Source organism: Micromys minutus, assembly GCF_963924665.1.
Source record: "Micromys minutus genome assembly, chromosome: 26".
NCBI classification, from domain to species: Eukaryota; Metazoa; Chordata; class Mammalia; order Rodentia; family Muridae; genus Micromys; species Micromys minutus.
The window spans coordinates 41,796,699-41,816,951 of record NC_137961.1 but is presented as its reverse complement, the minus strand read 5'-3'; the positions used below and the strand labels follow the sequence as shown (position 1 = coordinate 41,816,951).

Genomic DNA, 20,253 nt, shown 5'->3' with positions numbered 1-20,253 from the left:
AAGGAGCACTCATTTCTCTCTATTCCCTCTATAGACTGTGCCTTCTCCCAGGACCTGCACCAAAATCTCTTTAAAGCCATACTTAATAGAGTTGACTTGGGAGGCACCATTGTTAACAAATGCCAGTTGATTTTCACTTACACAAATGTCCTTAAACTTAATTCAGTTTATTTCTCTAAACAGAAAGTGAATTTTACCTCTAGGAACTGAAAATACAGCAGCAAATAGAACAGACAAGGCACCTTCTTCTGTGACCATGCAAACACAGGCCGTGAGCGAGGTGCATGTGATAGGAAAGTGGGAGAACACTCACCCCAACCAAGGACTCCCAGACCATCAATCATGGTAGTGTGTGAGTCTGTGCCCACGAGGCTGTCTGGGTAGTAACATCCATCCTGATCAAATACTACTCTTGCCAAATACTCCAGATTCACTTGGTGAATGATTCCTGAGCCAGGAGGAATAATCCTCATGTTGCAAAAGGCCTGGGAACCCCACTAGGATTGAACAACAGGAAGAACACTGAAAACATTTTTACTTGGTTTGCACACCTCTTCTCATGCCCCACAAACACGGGACCAAACAGAAACTGAACTCTGGTCCATACCTTTAAAAATTCAAATCGTTCTCTATTTCTTTCAAATTCCAGGTCTTGATTCTTCTGTAAACTGTCTGCCCTGTCAGAAAGAAAGAACTAGGTGTATAAATTACAAGACTTCACATTACCACCTCCAACCTGCTGGAGATGATCTGCAGGTCTGCAGGCTGGTATTCATCCCTCTCACCAGCTGGGAAACCGAGGCACGCTGCAAATGCATGTTACAAATGACCTGGTTCAAGTGATTGCTCCAAAGCCCTTAAGCCCAGTGAAAAAACAGGAGCTCAATCCACTGAACGTTGAGCCCCACGTCTGACTCTAGGGACAAACAAATGTATGACTAGAGCAGCAGAGGCACACAGGGGACCTTTGCTTCTGCGCCTGCTTCTCTCTTTGCTGAGCCACACGTGGGTTCCTGCGAAGGGATCTGTGCTGGACAAAGTGAAGAGCAAGGTCCACGGTGCCCAGAGTCTCAGGGTCTTGTCTTCCCGACTGGGGATTATATACACGGCTGCTGTCCTCAACAGCTGTGGACTGCAGGTCACATGCAGAGGTTTGCTCAAGATCACTCAGGTAGAATAAGCCACAGTCTCAACCCTGCCCTCTGATTACAGAAGGCACTCAGTCTGTACGTGGACTATGAGGAGACAGTGAGCAGCTAAGACCCAAGTCAAGCTCCACTCATTACGAAATCACTGACTATTGACATTTCTGGGAAACAGCTGCTATTCTAACTGCTTCATTAATTTCCTCAATGAATCTCCAGAATTATATTCTGAGTTAGGCACTTCTAATGTATGCATTTTCAAGTGAGGAGAACGAGATACACAGAAGTTAAAGCTGCCGGTGCGGCACAGCGAGTAGGTGGTGAGATGCAGGTTTTTGGATTGGTGTTGACATTCTTACCCCACCCCACAGTGTCGTGTGTCTCACTGTGTCACCGTCACAACCCACAGAAGCAGCCACAGCGGCACGAGGAAGTTGGCTGAGTTGTCATGGTCAGATGACTCATCGATCGTGAGCTGTCATTTGAACCCCAGTGTATTCTCCAGTCTTCACTTCACCCTGAGCCCTTCCTTTCACTTACACACTAGCTGCTGAGGATGCAAAGGCTGCATCTTCACTGTTCAGTAGGCTGAACTTTGTAAAAAAATAAAAAATATTGATCCTACTGATAAGATGAATGCCTGAGTATTTACATGTTAGAGAAAAGCAAAGAAAGACATGGAGAAAGGAGAGGCCCAGCTGGAGCAGAACAAGGCAGGACTCCAGTGCAGGCACCTACATCAGCAGATCGTTAGGACACACCCATCCCTCAGTTTCACCATCTCACGGTTCCTCCCGAGGCTTCCAGCCCTCTGGCTCCTGCCTGCCTCTTCCTGCCCTGGTGCATGTACATCAAGGAGAAACCCTAATACCCTGCCTTCTTTCCCTCATCTTTCTCCTCCATCTGTCCACAGATCATCTATGACCTCTTCTCTTTCTGTCTAGTATCCACGACTACCCAAGCGTTTGTCACAAGTGTAGCTCCAGTCAGCTTCTCAGTCCACTAACCCACTTTCATATCACCACTAGTAATGAGTCTCCTGTGCACACACACCGTTGTTAGCTCGACATATTCTAATAAACCATACATCCGTTGTTTCAAAAGCCAGTTCTTCTGCCTGACCTGAATGAACCCTGATTTTCCAGATCCTTCATATTCTCCAGTCCAGCTCCTGGGGTCACCTTTGGGAGCTCTGATTCTCTACTGTCCTCTCTTAACATGAAGCTTTGATCCTCTTTCCCTCAGTCTGGGTGCTTCAGGGTTTGGAGTGAGTGGCCCTCTGGAGAGCCCTCCGGTTCCCAAGTCAGGGTTATTGGTTCCTTCTCAGGGGTTGCCACACTTAGTAACTGCATTGAAGTTATATATTCACTAAACTTCCTCTTTGAAATTTACTAGCTTATTGAATAAATATGGGTACAACACAGGTCCGTTCAACTTAAAACCAGAGAAGGGATCTCCAAACATTACTTCTGCCAGTGCAGGTTTCACTACGACTCATTATGTGGCTGGTGGCCTCTCTCCTGTGACACATGAGCAGTCCTGGACTCTAGTCACTACTCTCTGCTTTAACATCCAGCATCAGGAGATGCTACACAGAAGGACGGAAGGACGGAAGGATTTACCCCAGAACATGTTGGGCAAAATGATCAAAAGCCAGAAATGCTCAGGTTGTTCCAACCTTACACCATGAAAACAAACGTGTATCATACTAAGTGTGGCTCAATTTGTCTTGTTTTGGTTAACAGAATGAACAAACAGACCAAGAATTCTAAATTTTGAAATTTATTTAGTTTTAATACCACCCAAAGTTTCCTAAATTAGTCTGGCCTAGTGAGCCTTTTCTTTTCTTTTCTTTTCTTTTTTGAGACAGGGTCTCATGTAAACAACTGGCCACAAGCTCCTCATCCTCTTTGTGTTCAAAGTCCGAGGATACTCATGTGTCAGCATGTTCAAGGTCCGAGGGTTACCCATGATTCGGCACACCTCACTCCAACCTAGAGAATATCTCCAAATGTGAGCAGCCTCATAAACAGAGGGGATAATAATCCTCTGAAATATGTAATGTAAATTCACATTTGTGGTTCCTGACACTTTCATGGAACAGAGCCTAGAAACTCAAGTAATATTCCCAGAGAAAATAGCTTTCCTACAAGCCATTAACTGTTGTGAAATTCTTGGGGAAAAACCAGGGACACCAGTGAGATGAAAACAGGACACATGACAGTAACTAGTTGGGTGCACTCAGCTGCAATGCCACATTCAAAGCAGACGAAGGGTCCCTGATCCCTGGCAATGTGCAGCCCTGACGCCCTTCCCCCGCTTCTCCAGCTTCCCCAGGGCAGACCCGGGGATCAGCCTCAGCACTCACTCCCACAGGAGCGCACATATCACATTTACTTCTTTTAAAAGGTAAGGGAAAGAAAAATAAAACAACCCCCTCCCCGGCACACACTAAAACCAACCCACCCACCCTCAAACCAACCAACCCACCCACCCACCAACCTACTATCTACCACAATGGGGGCTGATGATGAGGCTCAGTGGGTAAAGGCACCTGCCACCAAGCTGACAACCTAAGTTTCATCCCTAAAGTCCACATGGTGTGAGGAGAACATTTACTGCAAGTGACAACGTCCTCGACCTACAGATTGTGCACCACCCATACCCACAAACACATGCATACAGGATGATCAACCTAAAATGATTGTTTAAATAAACATTACAATGAAGACGTTTTAACAGAAAGGTTCTAATGCATGGCACTAGATTTGAATTTATATGCAACATTTACTGTTGCACTTTATGTTTTCCTAATTACTATTTTCATTATGACCATGTAAATGAAAAAGATCCATTAAAAAAAAGAGAGAACAGAATTGATGAAAGTCAACACTTTAAGTTCCAACCTAAAGGACAAGAAAATCAAGAAGAGAGCCGAGAGGATCGGAGGGCAGCAGGGCCGATGTGGCATCACCGCATTGGGCTTCCAGGATCTCTGCCTTCCAAGAAATACAGGACGCCAAGCTCTTCGCAGCTGCAGTCTCTAAGACAGTGGTCCACAACCTTCCTAAAGCTGCACCCGTTAATACAGTTCACGTTGTGGTGACCCACAACCATAAAATCACTTCACTGCCACTGTTAGGAATCACAGTGTAAACATCTGATATGCAGGAAATCTGAGGTGTAACCCCATGAAAGGGTTGGATGACCCACAGGTTAAGAGCCACTGCTCTAAGGTGAAGTAGCTATGGCTTTGTGAGGTGACATTATTATTACCTGTGTGGTAGGACTTGAGAAAATCCTTATCCTAGTAGAGCATGACCTTTGTATTTTAACCTCTACATTCCAAACCAGAACCACTGAGCAGTGCTCAAGTGACTTAAAGGGGGCATGTGAGAGACAGCACCCAAGAATGGTTCTGGGGCTAAGGGAAAGGTGAGGAGCAGTCAGTCTGTCTAAGAGTCTGGCCATATTTCTCTTCATGCTGAATCCACCTAGTTTAACCATTTAATATTAGAGAGCGTTATTCCTTTGAGGATGTATGGAACCCACTTACATCTCCAACAGTGGGTTGATTTTATTTCCTTTTGGCTCATTTTTGGTTTTGTGAGAATATTTTTTCAATGACCCTTTAAAATGATCACATAATAGTTTCTTGTTTTAAAAATAAAGCCTAGTTAAAATCCCAGAGCGGGCTGTTTAGCAGGCTGACACGTCCTCTGACACTCACAAAGCCTGGACATCGCCGGTTTTCATACATACACCTTAGATCCTGGCACACTGAACTACGATGTGAGTACATTCTGAGCGCTATTCATCAGTGTAACTATGGGAAACCAGCACTCCACTTCAAGGCATGTCATAATTTAATGCATTATTTCCTTCTGTGGGACATTTAGAAGGGGCCTAGGTTTTCATTTATAATGATACTTTCATTGCAAGCCTGCTTAGTTAGGATTATTATTGCTGTGATGAAGCACCATGGCCAAGGCAACTTGGAAGAACAGGGTTTATTTCAGCTTGCACTTTCAGGTGTCAGTCCACCCTCCAGAGAAGCCAAGGAACCTGGAGGCAGGAGCAGATGGCCATGGAGGGTGTCCTTATTGGCTTGTCTCTGGTTTACTCGGCCTGCCTTCTTATAGCCCAGGGATGACCATATCCATGAGTGAGCCCTCCCACAATCATCAGTCATGAAGATACCCCACAAGCTTGCCTACATCTTTTGTTTTCCTTTGAGGTTTTAGAGAAAGATCATCAAATGACTTTACTGAAACATCCACTATTTATTAGCAGTTTTTTTTTTTTCTAAAAACACAAACATGAGAACTGAGAACCACACCTAGAGTGACTCACCCCTGTGGACGGGGAGACACCAGGATGGAAGCTGACCCCAAGTCTCAGCTTTCTCACTCACTCTGGGGCTCTAACATGACCTCTGACAAGGAAAGGAACCACTAAGATCTCCAAGCACAGGACGGTCACAACAGCCTTAGGGCTCCTGACGCTAACTGCCACATGTTCCAGTCTGTAACTCTAGCTTATCAAACCCACCGCCAAACAGCTGCTCCCACAAGCTAGTCTCCAGCCTGGCTTCTGCAGAGCACAGAGCACAGACACAGAGGGCCCCTCAGAGGTGGCGGTGACAGAGGTGAGGGGTGGTGGGAGGGATTGGGGGTGGGGGGCCAGGGTGGGAGGCGGTGGGGGGCCAAGGAGCTCTAGCTCCGCCTACATCTTATAGAGAAGCATTTTTTCCATTGAAGCTCCCGCCTCTCTGATGACTCTAGCTGGTGTTACGCTGACATAAAACCAGCCAGTAAGTACACTGGCCATGAGCTTTGTCTGAATTTTCAGTATTAGTTAGAAGTGTGCTTGAATGCAGAAATCCCAGGACAAAGGACATTGGAATGTCTTGTCTTTTTAAAGATTCATTTTCAGTTGTGTGTCTGTGTGCTTGTGAGTGCGTGTAAATGCAGGAGCCCCCAGAAACCACAGAAGTGGGTCAGGTCCCCAGAGCTAGTTACTGGTAGTGTTGAGCCTCCTACTGCAAGTGCTGGGAACTAAACACAGCATGAACTCTTAACAGCTGAGCCATCTCTCCAGAGCAAGACACAGAGTTTGTGAGGAGCTACTGCGTCCATCCTTCCAACTACCGTGCTGTTAGTGCACAAAATGTCCCCCTCACGACTCTCTGATAACTAAGGCATAATCCTAATTATAATAAGATACAACCTTTGCCACACTTTTGGCAGATAACAAATCCTCTATTATTTTTAGAGGCACGATACCTACAGACATTTTTCTTTAATTCTAAATTTAGAAAAGTCTTTCTAGTCAGACATTTGACACATCCAAAATGATTAACTCCTTAGCTAAAATTACTATTATGTATCAAATGTATCTGATTTATAGTAAAAATTCGAACTGCTACTCTTACTGCTTAAGAGAATGTGAAAGTCCCTTGTCACCAGACAGTCCTCATGCTTCTGTCCGAGCCAGACTCCTCACACAGCTCACCATCTGACCAACCTGTAGGCATGTCAGAACAACAGTTCTCACCGCTGACTGACACGGAGATCCGAGTTGTTTTTATACAGCACTAGGTGACTTCCATGGCTTGACGGTCCACACTCTGCCTTTTGGAGAAAAGAATGAATGACAGTTTCCCTCTCACCCTTTCCTGGTGGTCTCTGGGCCCTTGACGAACCATTGCCCTTACTTCCCAGAGTCTGTGGTTCTGGACACACAGTGATGCTTGCTATCTGGATGCCGTCTATCCCAAAGACTCATTCCCCAACTTCAGCAAAGCCTTTGAGGAATGAGAAGGAAGACAGAAAGTTCACTAACACAGAGCAGGAGACTGCCCATCACTACCTATAAACGCGGAGCCTCAGTTACCTGTAAGACAGGTTAGGATTATAAATGTTACAAATAGTTTGCTTAAGATGTCTTCATCTCTTAAATGTTTATGAAGATGTCATTGCTAAGTTGCTAATTTGCAACTATAAAGTCATATTTCAATGTCTTTGAAAAGACTTTTCACTACTTTGGACGTGAAGGGTAGAGATGGGAGAAATGAGATGCCCAGTCAGCTTCAGAAATTAGTTTCTCCCCATCTCAAGGTAGCTGTCACCTTAACTTTACTTCTCCTTTAACGCAGGGTCGAGTTCAAGGTCAACCGCTTTAGTTATGGTAAGTGTGTATTATTTTCAGTAGGCCAGGCAACTCAGGCCACCGTACGCCCAGGACTTATGGGTCCACTCTAGACAGGGTCCAGCAAGATGAACACAGGCTAGCCAATGAAGGATTTAAGCTGGCTATGAAAGATTGGATGGATTTTGGCAGGAGAGAATGAGGATACATCCCAAGCAGGAACGATGAAGGGTAAAACGAGCAGGCACTATGGCAAGGCCCAGGTAGCCAGAGACAGAACAGGTACTTGTGATAAAAGCAGGAATAACACTGTAGTGGACTCAGAGCAACCCGACTGCTCTAAAGTTACACATGCACTTTCGTTGACCATCTCTCGAGACAAAATGCACACCTGTGTTTTGAATCAGACTTCAAGCTATACTCAAGCTACTAGATGCAGAACACTCCTATCCAAAGCAAACAAGCAATAACAGGGTTTACACAGCCCACTTCTCCCTGTGTCATTCACAGGAGAGTATTTTCTGGCAACACCTTTAAAGACAATCTTCCTTCATATATTTGAACGTAAATGGGCATGTGTGGGCATGCATGTTCCATGGCCCTCATATGTTGGTCAAAGAATGACTGGTGCAAACTGGTTCTCTTCTTCTCTCATGTGGGTTTCAAGGACGGAAGTCAGGGCCTCAGGCTTGGCAGCAAGTACGACAACCTGCTAAGCTATCATCAGTCCAACTCGTACACATATTTTTTAAAGATATATATTCTAATATTTTGCACAAAGCAGAAACCCAAAGTATTCCTCCTAAGTCTCCTCACCTTCTGTTGAAATCAACCTGGATGGAATGATCAATTACAAGGTCAGCGGGGCAGACAGGGTTTATTTTCTCTGGATCTCCTCCCAACTTCTTCACAGCATCACGCATTGCTGCAAAATCAACCACAGCAGGCACACCCCTAAGGAAAGAAAGGAGCAAGCATAAGACAGCCATCAATGTGTGCCACTGGATTTCGCAGGTTTGCCAGTGTTAATAAGGACAAGGGCCATCTTCTCAGATGAGCTAAGGAAAGGTGACTGAGACAAATGGAAGTTGTAAGTGGAAACCACATAGGTGGCAGGTAGTATGAGTGAGCAGAATCTCCTTGTCTATTCCACCATCTGTTAACTTAAGCAAAAGAAACCATGGAAACCAGTGCTTATACTCTACTAGAATGACTGCTTCCCAGAGCACCCTTCAGCCTTAGACCAAACTCAAAGGACTGAATATATGCCTTGGAATAAGACTTTCCAAAACAGTAAAAGGTCTCTACAGTGACAACTTCAAAACACCAAAGAAAGAATCTGAGGACCCTAAAAGACGGTCAGAGTTTCATACACATGGGTTGGAAAAATTACTGTTAAATGTAATCCTCATCAAAATTCTAATGCTATTTTTCAGATACAGAAAAATACAACATTAAAGTCCACTCAGACATGTAAAAGACCCCAGGCTGCCAAAGCCCCCACGATGTCTTCTGTTCTCACTGCTGTGGAACAGTGACAAACACACTTATTAAGGGGGAGGGGTTACCGAACGGTACCCTTGGCACTCTGTGCAGCCCCTTCATGGGGAAGTCAGGGCAGCAGCTTGAAGCAGTCGATCAAGAAGAGCGCCAAGAACACACATGTTCAGTCCTCACACAGCAGTCCACTCATACAGTCGAGAGCCCTTGCCCAGGGAATGGTCTTGTGCACAACTACCACAGGCCTTCCCACATCAATGAACCCTTCACAGAATTCTCAGAGACCTTCTCCCAGGTGATTCTGTCCAGGTGACAACACAACACTAGCCACCACACTAAGAAGAGTAACACTAGAGATTCCATCATTTAGAGGGTTCTGGACACTCATGTTAATGGCTTATCAAATGAAGGGGCAGACAATACAAGAATAGATGATCGTTGCTATTGACACAGCCGGCAGAGAACTAACATCTAGAATACACAAAGATCTCAAAAACTAAACAAGTAAATAACTGAATCAATAAACAGCCTAATGAAATGAAAAGACAGTTCCTAAAAGATATTATACAAATGGCCAATAAAAACATAAAATGTTTAGTTCCTCAGTAGCCACCAAAGAAAAGTGAATTTAATTACACTGGGATTCCATGTTACTCTAGTTAAAATGGAAGTCATTAAGAAAATCATCAACACATACTGAGGATGTGGACCAAAGGGAACAGTCCGCACTGAGAATGGGCACGCACAATCGTCCATCCACAGTGGCAGTCAGCACAGAGATTTCCGGATGTGGACCAAAGGGAACAGTCCGCACTGAGAATGGGCACGCACAATCGTCCATCCACAGTGGCAGTCAGCACAGAGATTTCCGGATGTGGACCAAAGGGAACAGTCCGCACTGAGAATGGGCACGCACAATCGTCCATCCAGAGTGGCAGTCAGCACAGAGATTTCTTAGGAAAAAACCTAAATGGCTCCTGTCAGGAACACATCACAGACACTGACCATGAGTTCTCTGTGGCCCTGTCCCAGCGGCAGCCAACTAGATATCTAAGAGACAACAGCGGATAGAGGCAGTATAATGGAGCACACAGTACAAATGATGGTAGTCCCAAAGAACCGAATTTAACCCTAAAAATTAAACCATGTGCAGCAAAATGAATGCTACTGGAGATTGTCTCTAGAGTTGACCATGCCAGTAGGGAGACAAACACACGCTTTCTCTCATGTGCGGCTCCTGAGTTTTCTGTACATATATAACACTGTCTGTATGTATATTACATGAAAGTAGATGTGAAACTGTTTCAGAGAGCAGTGGGACCTACAGGAGGGGAAGGGAGGAGAAAAGGGGGAGTAGGAGGTATGCAGACAATGTGCTCAGTGGACATTACCTACTTACATTATGCAACAATATACGAGAATTTACAATAAAAAAGTTAGAATTTAGAAAAATGGGCTGCCAATCAGACTTATACTAATTAAATTAGTTCTACTATCTTTAAAATATAAAATCTAGTGATTTCCTTCCATATAAAGAAACATAAAGAAACCAAGGGAATAAAATAACACGAGAGTAAAGTGGGAAGACAGTGTGTGGGACTGTGCCACAGGGCAGTGCAGGTTTCAGGAGCAGCAGGACACAAGCTGAGTGCAGGCCCCACAGGGCCCCCTGCACGCTGCCTTCTGCCCTTCCTCGTGCAATCAGTTCTGAGGATGGCACTCCTGTCAGGTAGGGGGTGACTACTAGAGACACAGCAGTCTCCTCTTGTTCCAAAGCAGACTCCTTGCTTTCCTTTTATGTCCTGATTTCTCAGAGACAAAGCATTTTTGTTACAGCTCACGTGAAGTCTTGCAGTATGACTCGGGCTGGCTTAAATGGCACTTCTATGTTCTTATGCTGTGTGACATTCCAGCTCAGGATATTCTCAATGTCACTTTTCTTCACCAAAAACTCGTCACAGTTCCGAACGGCTGCCTCCAGGAGAACCCGGATAGAAAATGGTAAGCGTCCTGGGGATAAAGGAGAAAGCGTTACAAACCACAAGCTGCAGGGTGGGCACTCTCCTGAAAGCCAATCTTTAGATAAACTTCATACATGACATTAGATTATTCTTCTAACAGGGAAAGAGGGCCAAGTGATCAGCAAGTTTAAAATGTATATAAGGTGAAAACTATGTACAGTGAATAGATTTAGGAGACATTAGTAGTTGAAAATACTCAAAAATTAGACTAAACAGTTTATGTACTTATGTTAAATGGTTGCTTATTTTGAATTCATTAACAGAAAGAAAAGTTACCAGTAAGTCATCAGAATGCATGATCAGTCTAGACTTCACTGTGTGATATGTAGCAAGCAATATGTATTTTTATAGATACATGGAATAGCATTTGTTAAACCAATGTTTGGGCTGGAGAGAGATGGTTCAGTGGTTAAGAGCACTGACTGCTCTTCCACAGATTCTGAGTTCAAATCCCAGAAACCACATGATGGCTCACAACCATCTGTAATAAGATCTGATGCCCTCTTCTGGTGTGTCTGAAGACAGCTACAGTATGCTTATATATAATAAATAAATAAATCTTAAAAAAAAAAACCCAATGCTTATGAAATGAGAATATGACCCAATTAAAAGTCCTAAACATAAGATAGCATAGCCACTTAATATAACAATAACTTATTTAAAAAGCTATTTTATTTACAAAATAGAAATTTTATCTTGAAATATATGAAAATTACTATTACAAATTAGACAAGAAAGTAAGAAGTAGACTTGGGGAAGTTTGTGCCTGTCTGTGTATAAACCACACACTGCACTGTCTCCTATGATTTCCCCCAGCTCCCTCCTGAAGGCTATGTGATCGTAGGACCAGGCACAGCATGAAACCAGCTGCTAACAGAGCAATCACAGCACAGCGATGCACCCACCGTATCTTGAGTCGCTCAATTTATTCAAGTTGAAGAATCTCTTTCCTGGCTGTGCAGGGTCCAAGGGCTCAGAAAGGTGTGCAAATGGGTTCTTCATGATTATTGATGGTTACGTGTCTCTGCAAAACAAAATAACGGGGGTGGGGTTAAGGGGAGGATGAATATAATCAAAGTAATTTTATTTATGTATGAAATTCGAAAATAATTTTATTTTGGAAGCTGGACTCTTTGTAGAAATTATGGTACATACTGACATCCATAAATTATTTATCAACTTTTCAAAATAGAAGGTGGGATGGGACTTGAATTAACACAAGATTGATAACCTCAACAATGTGCTTCTTGCCATGTCTGAAAGCCAGCATTTGCTTCTCAAAACAGCAAATGGACCAAGTACTGTCTCTCATATTTCTACAGCCTTCCAACATTCTTCTATAAACTTCAAAGAGCGGAAATAAAAGCTGCATCTCACAGAAAATTGTGGCACTATGAGCAAACCTTGAAACTGGACTCATCTGTTAGTAGAAGCCAGGAGGCCATGCAGGTGAGTTTATACATCTTGTGATCTGCCTCTCAGAAACCACCACAACTGCTGAAATTACTGGGAGCAGGGGCCCAAGAGCCTGCTTTCAGATCCTGTTCTATGTGGTTCCATTTTTTAAATTTCTGCAGCATTTTTAGTAAACTTGAATACGATGGTTGGAAGCCTTCCTGATCCGCCTTGGCAGCGCTTAGTAAACAATGTGCTGACATCTGAGAATCCGTTCTCTCCCATGCTGTTTCCTGCTTTTCCTTTGGGCTTCAGGTCAGGCTCCAACTCCCCACATGTGTGTGCAGGGGAAGCTACCCTAGCTCAGAAAGACACTATTCCTAGGACCAACATACATATGAAGGTATTTTTATTTAACAACACAACTGAGAACAAATCACACTAAAATGGGACTTACCCTTCCATTAACCTATTCTCCAATATTGTTATTTACTTTGGTTTGATGAGTACTAATGTTTGCCTGCATGTAAAATGTGTGTGCCATGTGTGTGTGCTCTCTCCAGGCCTGCCCTAATACTTATAGTTTAAGTATAAAAATAGTATTTTCCACGCTTCATCTCAAGGTTTATATGAGTAAATATTATTTAGATAGTCGCTACACTTATAGAATGACCAATATGGCAGAATGTCATTATGGCACAGGATAGAATTGTTTGTGATGGCTATCTGTGCATCAGTCCAAAGTGCAGCACAGAACTATCTGCCAATTCCAAACATCTTACATTTAAAATGATGGAGAACCTGAGCTTCTGTGTACTGAGAGGATGCCATAACCTGAGATTTTATACTTGAACTCATGTGACTGGGTACAACTAAAACACAGCTGTGCTAGCAAACAGTGTACAATATTGCCTTTAGGGACACACACACACACACACACACACACACACACACACACACACACAGATCATATATGAAACATATTTTATATTGAGACTTAATTTCATCACTGAGAGATCTAATTGTGCCCTGGCAATATTTCAAGAAACAAAATAATGTGAGAGAACCCTTGGCACAGGGTTTGACCGTGCAGCCCTGGCTGGCTTGTCACTCACCATGTAGCCAGTGGCAGCTCTGCACTCATGCCAGTGGCTCTCTTTAGCCTTCTGGGTGTAGGATTACAACCAAGGGCCACACTGCCCAGGTAAATGTAAAAACTAAAACACGTGGACTCAATTCCCCAATAAAAAGACATGAACTAACTGATTTAATACATAAACAGGGCCCAGCATTTTGCTGCACACAGGAAACACACCTCAGTGACAAAGATAGACACTATCTCAGATTAAGAGGCTGGAAAACAATTTTCCAAGCAAATGGTCCAGAGAAACAAGCTGGAATAGACATTCTAATATTGAATAAAATAAAATTTCAACCAAAAGTTATCAAAAAAGATAAAAAAGGACACTTTACACTCAGCAAAAGAAGAATCCACCAAGATGAACTCTCAATTCTGAACATCTATGCTCCAAATGAAAGGGCCTTATTCATAAAAGAAACCTTACTAAAGCTCAAAGCACACATTGCACCTCATACAATAATAGTGGGAGACTTCAACACCCCACTCTCATCAATGGACAGATCATGGAAACAGAAACTAAACAGGAACACAGTGAAACTCACAGAAGTTATGAGCCAAATGGATTTAACAGACATCTACAGAACATTTAATTATGAAGCAAAATATATATATGCCTTCTTCTCAGCACCTCATGGTACCTTTTCCAAAAATGACCATGTAATTGGTCACAAAACAGGCCTCAACAGATACAAGAACACTAAAATAATCCCATGCATCCTATCAATTCACCATGGACTAAGACTGGTCCCCAATAACAACAAAAAGAAAAGAAAGCCAACATACACATGGAAGTCGAACAATGCTCTACTCAATGATAACTTGGTCAAGGAAGAAACAAAGAAATAAATGAAAGACTTTTTAGAATTTAATGAAAATGAAGGCACAACATATCCAAACTTATGGGACACAATGAAAGCAGTGCTAAGAAGAAAACTCAGGATCTGAGTGCCTCCAAAAACAAACTGAAGAGAGCATACACTAGCAGCTTAACAGCACACCTGAAAGCTCTAGGGGGAAAAAAAAGCATATACACCCAAGAGGAGTAGACAGCAGGACATAATCAAACACGGGGCTGAAATTAACCAAGTAGAAACAAAAAGGAAAAAAAATATATATATTAAAAAAAAAAAACCAACAAAACCAGATCCTAGTTCTTTAAAAAAAGTCAATTAGACACACAAACCCTTAACCAGACTACCCAGAGGGCACAGAGAGAGTATCTAAATTAACAAAATCAGAAAGGAAAGTGGAGACATAACAACTGAAACTGAGAAAATTCAAGAAATCATCAGCTCCTATTATAAAACCCTATACTTAACTGGAAAATCTGGATGAAATGGATAATTTTCTAGACAGATACCAGCTACCAAACTTAAATAAGAATCAAACAGTCCTATAACACTCCCAATCCAAAAAAAAAAAAAAAAAAAAAAAAAGACCAAGACCAGATGGGTTCGGTACAAAATTCTATCAGATCTTCATAAAAGACCTAATACCAATACTCTCCAAACTATTCCACAAAATAGAGACAGAGAAAGCACTACCCAACCTTCTATGAAGCCACAATTATGCTCATTCCTAAATCAAACAAAGACCCTACAAAGAAAAAAACTTCTAACCAATTTCCCTCATAAGCATCGATGCACAAATACTCAATAAAATTCTCACAAACTGAATCCAAGAACACATCAAGATGATCATCCATTATGATCAAGTAGGCTTCATCACAAGGATGAAGGGATGGTTCAATATATAGAAATCCATCAATGTAATTCACTATATAAACAAACTCAAAAAAAAAAAAAAATCATCTCACCAGATGCTTAGAAAGCATTGGACAAAATTTAACACCTCTTCATGCTAAGTCTTGGAAAGATCAGGAATTCAAAGCCCATACCTAAATAATAGTAAAAGCAATATATACCTAACCAGTAGCCAACATCAAACTAAATGGAGAGAAATTTGAAGTAATCCCACTAAGATCAGGGACTACACGAGGATTCCCACTCTCTCCCTACCTATTCAATACAGCACTGTAAGTCCTGGCCAGAGCAACCAGACAAGAAAAGGGGGTCAAAGGGATAGAAATTGGAATGGAAGAAGTCAAAATATCACTATTTGCAGATGATATGATAGTTACTTAAATGACCCCAAAAATTCCACCAGAGCACTCTTACAGCTGATAAGCAACTTCAGCAAAGTGGCTGGATATAAAATTAAACTCAAACAAATCAGTCAACTTCTTTTACTCAAAGGATAAACAGGCTGAGAAAGAAATTAGGGAAATGAAACCTTTCACAATAGTCACAAATAATACAAAATGCTTTGGTGTGACTCTAACCAAGCAAGTTAAAGATCTGTAGGACAAGAACTTCAAGTCTCTGAAGAGAGAAATTGAAGGAGATCTCAGAAAATGTAAAGATCTCCCATGCTCACAGACTGGCAGGATTAACAGAGTAAAAATGGCCATCTTGCCAAAAGCAATCTATAGATTCAATGCAATCCCCATCAAAATTCCAACTCAATTCTTCATAGAATTAGAAAGAGCAATTTGAAAATTCATTTGGAATAACAAAAAAAACTCAGGATAGCAAAAACCATATTCAACAATTAAAAAAACTTCCAGGAGAATCACCATCCCTGGCCTCAAGCTGTATTACAGATCAATTGTGATAAAAACTGCATGGTATCGGTACAGAGACAGGCGCGTAGATCAATGGAATAGAATTGAAGACAGCATTTTTAACAAATGGTGCTGGTTCAACTAGTGATCACATGTAGAAGAATGCAAATTGATCTATTCTTATCTCCTTGTACAAAGCTCAAGTCTAAGTGAATTAAGGTCCACCACATAAAACCAGATACACTGAAACTAATAGAAGAGAAAGTGGAGAAGAGCCTTAAATACATAGGCACAGGGGAAAATTTCCTGAACAGAAAACCAATGGCTTATGTACTGACATCAAGAATCGACAAATAAGACCTCATAAAACTGCAAAGCTTCTGTAAGGAAAAGGAGACTGTTATTAGTAAAAAATGGTAACCAACAGAATAGGAAAAGATTTTCACCAATCCTACCTCTGATAGAGGGCTATTATCCAATATACACAAAAACCCAGTAAGTTAGACTCCAGAGAACCAAATAATCCTACTAAAAATGGGGGTACAGAGGTAAACAAAGCATTCTCAATGGAGGAATACCTAATGGCTGAGAAGCATCTAAAGAAATGTTCAACATCCTTAGTTACTAGGGAAATGCAAATCAAAACAACCCTGAGATTCCACCTCACACCAGTCAGAATGACTAAGATAAAAAACCCAGATGACAGCAGATGCTGGTGAGGATGTAGAGAAAGAGGAACATTCCTCCATTGTTGGTGTATTACAAGCTGGTATAATCACTTTAGAAATCAGTGTGACTCTTCCTCAGGAAATTGGACATAGCACTATCCGAGGACACAGCTATACCACTACTGGGCATACACCCAAAAGATGCTCCAACATACAAAAAGGACTTAGTTCATAGCAGCCTTATATACAATAGCCAGAAGCTGGAAAGAACCCAGATGTCCATCAATAGAGGAATGGATATAGAAATTGTGGTACATTTACACAATGGAATAATACTCAGCTATTAGAAATAATGACTTCATGAAATTCTTAGGCAAATGGATGGATCTAGAAAATATCCTCCTGAATGAGGTAACCCAATCACAGAAATACACCCATGGTATGCGCTCACTGATAAGTAGATATTAGCCCAAAATCTCAAAATACCCAAGATACAATTCACAGACCACATGAAGCTCAAGAAGGACAAACAAAGTATGGGTGCTTCAGTCCTTCTTAGAAGGGGGAACAAACATATTCTCGGGAGGAAATATGGAGACAAAGCTTGGAGCAGAAACTGAAGGAAAGGCCATCCAGAGACCACCTGGGGATCTAGTTCATATTCAGCCATCAAACCCAAACAATACTGCTGATCCCCAGAAATACACGCTGAAAGGAGCCTGATATAGCTGTCTCCTGAGAGGCTCTGCCAGATCACAACAAATACAGAGGCAGATCCTAGCAGCCAAACATAGAACTGAGAACAAGGTTATTTTTTTTTTAATTTTTATTAAATAACCTACTTGGAGAATAATTACAAAATCTTTGAGTAGTAATTCCAAAAAGTGAAAGGTATTCTCCTTAAAAACAAAACAAAACAAAAACAAAAATATCCTTATGATTTGCTGCTTTATACACAGGAATGATTTATTTTACAGTCACTTATAACATTCCTTAATGTCTGAAATACTGAGTGAGGTTCACAATGATATGCTTTCCTATGAAACTACCATCAACAGACAAAGCTGAACCCTATGATAACAGTTCCACTACTCCCCCAGGGATGGCATCACCCTCAGCAGCCTGTGCTTTCCACATCCGTTACCAATCAGGAAAATGCCAGAGATGTGCTACCGGCAAATCTGATAAAGTGTCCCTCTTCCCAGATGTGGTGGTTGGAATGAGAATGTCCCCCAGAGGCTCAGATGCTTGAACACTTGGTCCCCAGCTGGAGGCACTGTTCAGGGTGTTTTAGGAGGTGTGTTCTTGCTGGAGAAAATGTGTCACTGGGGGAAAGCTTTGAGATTCAAAAAGCCACAGGCCATTCCCAGTCCCCTACCTCACCTGCCTCCTGCCTGTGACTCAAGGTATAAGCTCTCAGCTTCAGAATTCAGCTGCCAAGCCTGGGCTGTCCACACGACTTCATCCCTCTGGAGCCTGAAGCTCAGATAAACACGTTTTCAGCTACGTTACCCTGGTCATGGTGCTTTATCACAGCAATCGAGAAGTAACTAAAGTAACATACTAGACAACTCTAGTGCAGGTCAGGCTTACAGAAAACTAACCAGCACACACCAAGGTACATGCACACGAACAGGAGACTGCACAGGGTGGGGTGGGGTGGGGGTGAGCAGTGGTTTTAGGTTTTGTTGTTTGTTTGGACAGGGTCTCAATGTGTAGCTCTTGCTGCCTGCAACTTGCTATTCAGTAAAACAGGCCTTGAACTCACGGGCATACCTGTCCCTGCCTCCTAAGAGCTGGAGATCACGGAGACATGCACTTCCATGCCCAGCCTTACCTTAGCAAGTGGGGAACCAATGAAGTCTTAAAAAAAAAAATCAATACTCTGTAATAAGCAACATCAAACTTGTCTATTTAAGTAGTGTGCAAATCTTAGAGCTTGTGAAACTGAGATTAATCAATTTGAAGAAGGCATCTGTTTACAAATGCCACACTGCTATATCCTTTGAATTTGCCATCCATGTTTTATTTAGGCCCCATGTTCAAATTTTTCACTCCACACTATAGCAACTACAATGATAAACCTGTTGTTTTCCTGCCTAGGGGGGAAAAATAGACTGAAGAACATCTCTAGGGTTGCAGTTAGAGGAAGTAAGGAAAATGCTCAAAGGACTGATCAAAACCGTCACTCACTTAACTTCCGAATAGTTCCTATCTCCGTATCTTGTTATAAGGTGCTAGGTGCCTGCAGCCAGTCAAAAATGTACAATTAAATCAACTGCTAGCCTGTACCCGTACCTACTGCCATTCAGTGAGGGCCAAGGAGCTGATTTCCTTAGCACTGCTCTCCGATGCCCTGGGTGTAACTCTGGTCCTCACGTGACTCCGCTACTCCCAGCAGCCTGCAGATCGTATCTTAGGACGGATACAGTGCTCGATCGGCTGCAGCAGAAACTGGCTTGTATGATGCGTTCTCACTGACTCCCCTTCCCCTGGAAGTCGGTAACGCTAACAGTATTAAGGCCACAAAGCAAACCCTGCATTAGAGGAGAAAGGAAGTACGTCCTACTCACTGAGCAGAAGCAGGCACCAAGCTGAGTACCCTGAGCTTCTCAAATAGTCTGTCTGTATGATGGGGTGGGCAGGAAGAATTTAACACAACTACTAAAAATCAACTCAAAATCCACTGGGTAATGATCCTGAGAAGGTTCTGCCAGTGCTCACTCATGCCACACCAGACTTCTCTGCACACACACGTGCACACAGAACTACATGTCGTTACAGCACACCACCCCACTGCCTCTGCACACACACGTGCACACAGAACTACATGTCGTAACAGCACACCACCCCACTGCCTCTGCACACACACGTGCACACAGTACTACATGTCGTTACAACACACCATCCCACTGCCTCTGTACACACACACGTGCACACAGAACTACATGTTGTTACAACACACCATCCCACTGCCTCTGCACACACACACGAGCACACAGAACTACATGTCGTTACAACACACCACCCCAACCGATGTTACCCAGCACTTCCACTCAGAATCCAAACTACTGTCTGTTATGATCTACAGTCAAAGTTTTCTGTTCTTATAGAGTGATTTAATTATGGAAAACAGAAACTTTTAATATTTCTTACTATCGTTCTTGTAAATACCAAATAAAGTGTATCTTTGAGTTGTATTGTGTTAAAATGTTTGGTTTTTAAAAAGTGCAATTTGATTGCTAACTTCAGTTTCATTAAAAAAAAATCTTGATGGGGCTGGAGAGATGGCTCAGCAGTTAAGAGCACTGACTGTTCTTCTAGAGGTCCTGAGTTCAATTCCCAGCAACCACATGGTGGCTCACAACCATCTGTAATGGGATCTAGTGCCTTCTCTGGTGTGTCTGAAGTCAATGACAGTGTATTCAAATATATAAAAATAAATAAACCTTAAAAAAAAAACCAAATCATAAAATGAATCTTGCATTAGGATTCCAACAGTTTCTATCAGTCTCTGAATGTCCCTAAGCATGTCTTTGCCATTTTGTACTGTGTACTGATTCGAAGCAGCATTCTCAGCATTGATGGTGATAAAATCAGGATACCAGTC

At 42.4% G+C, this 20,253-nt stretch overlaps 1 protein-coding gene across 2 annotated transcripts in view; it reads right to left on the bottom strand.

Annotated features, from left to right (window-relative positions):
- The window catches only part of ACO1 (aconitase 1), a 56,538-nt gene that overhangs the window by 21,999 nt on the left and 14,286 nt on the right, over nt 1-20,253 (bottom strand). For both annotated transcript variants that reach the window (XM_080938765.1, XM_080938766.1), the window contains exons 2-6: nt 11,722-11,840; nt 10,637-10,805; nt 8,112-8,249; nt 608-677; nt 314-497 (exon numbers count right to left, since the gene is read on the bottom strand). In XM_080938765.1, coding sequence (XP_080794891.1) covers nt 314-497; nt 608-677; nt 8,112-8,249; nt 10,637-10,805; nt 11,722-11,818 — 658 coding nt within the window. In that variant the 5' untranslated portion in view covers nt 11,819-11,840. The remainder of the gene's footprint in view (nt 1-313; nt 498-607; nt 678-8,111; nt 8,250-10,636; nt 10,806-11,721; nt 11,841-20,253) is intronic.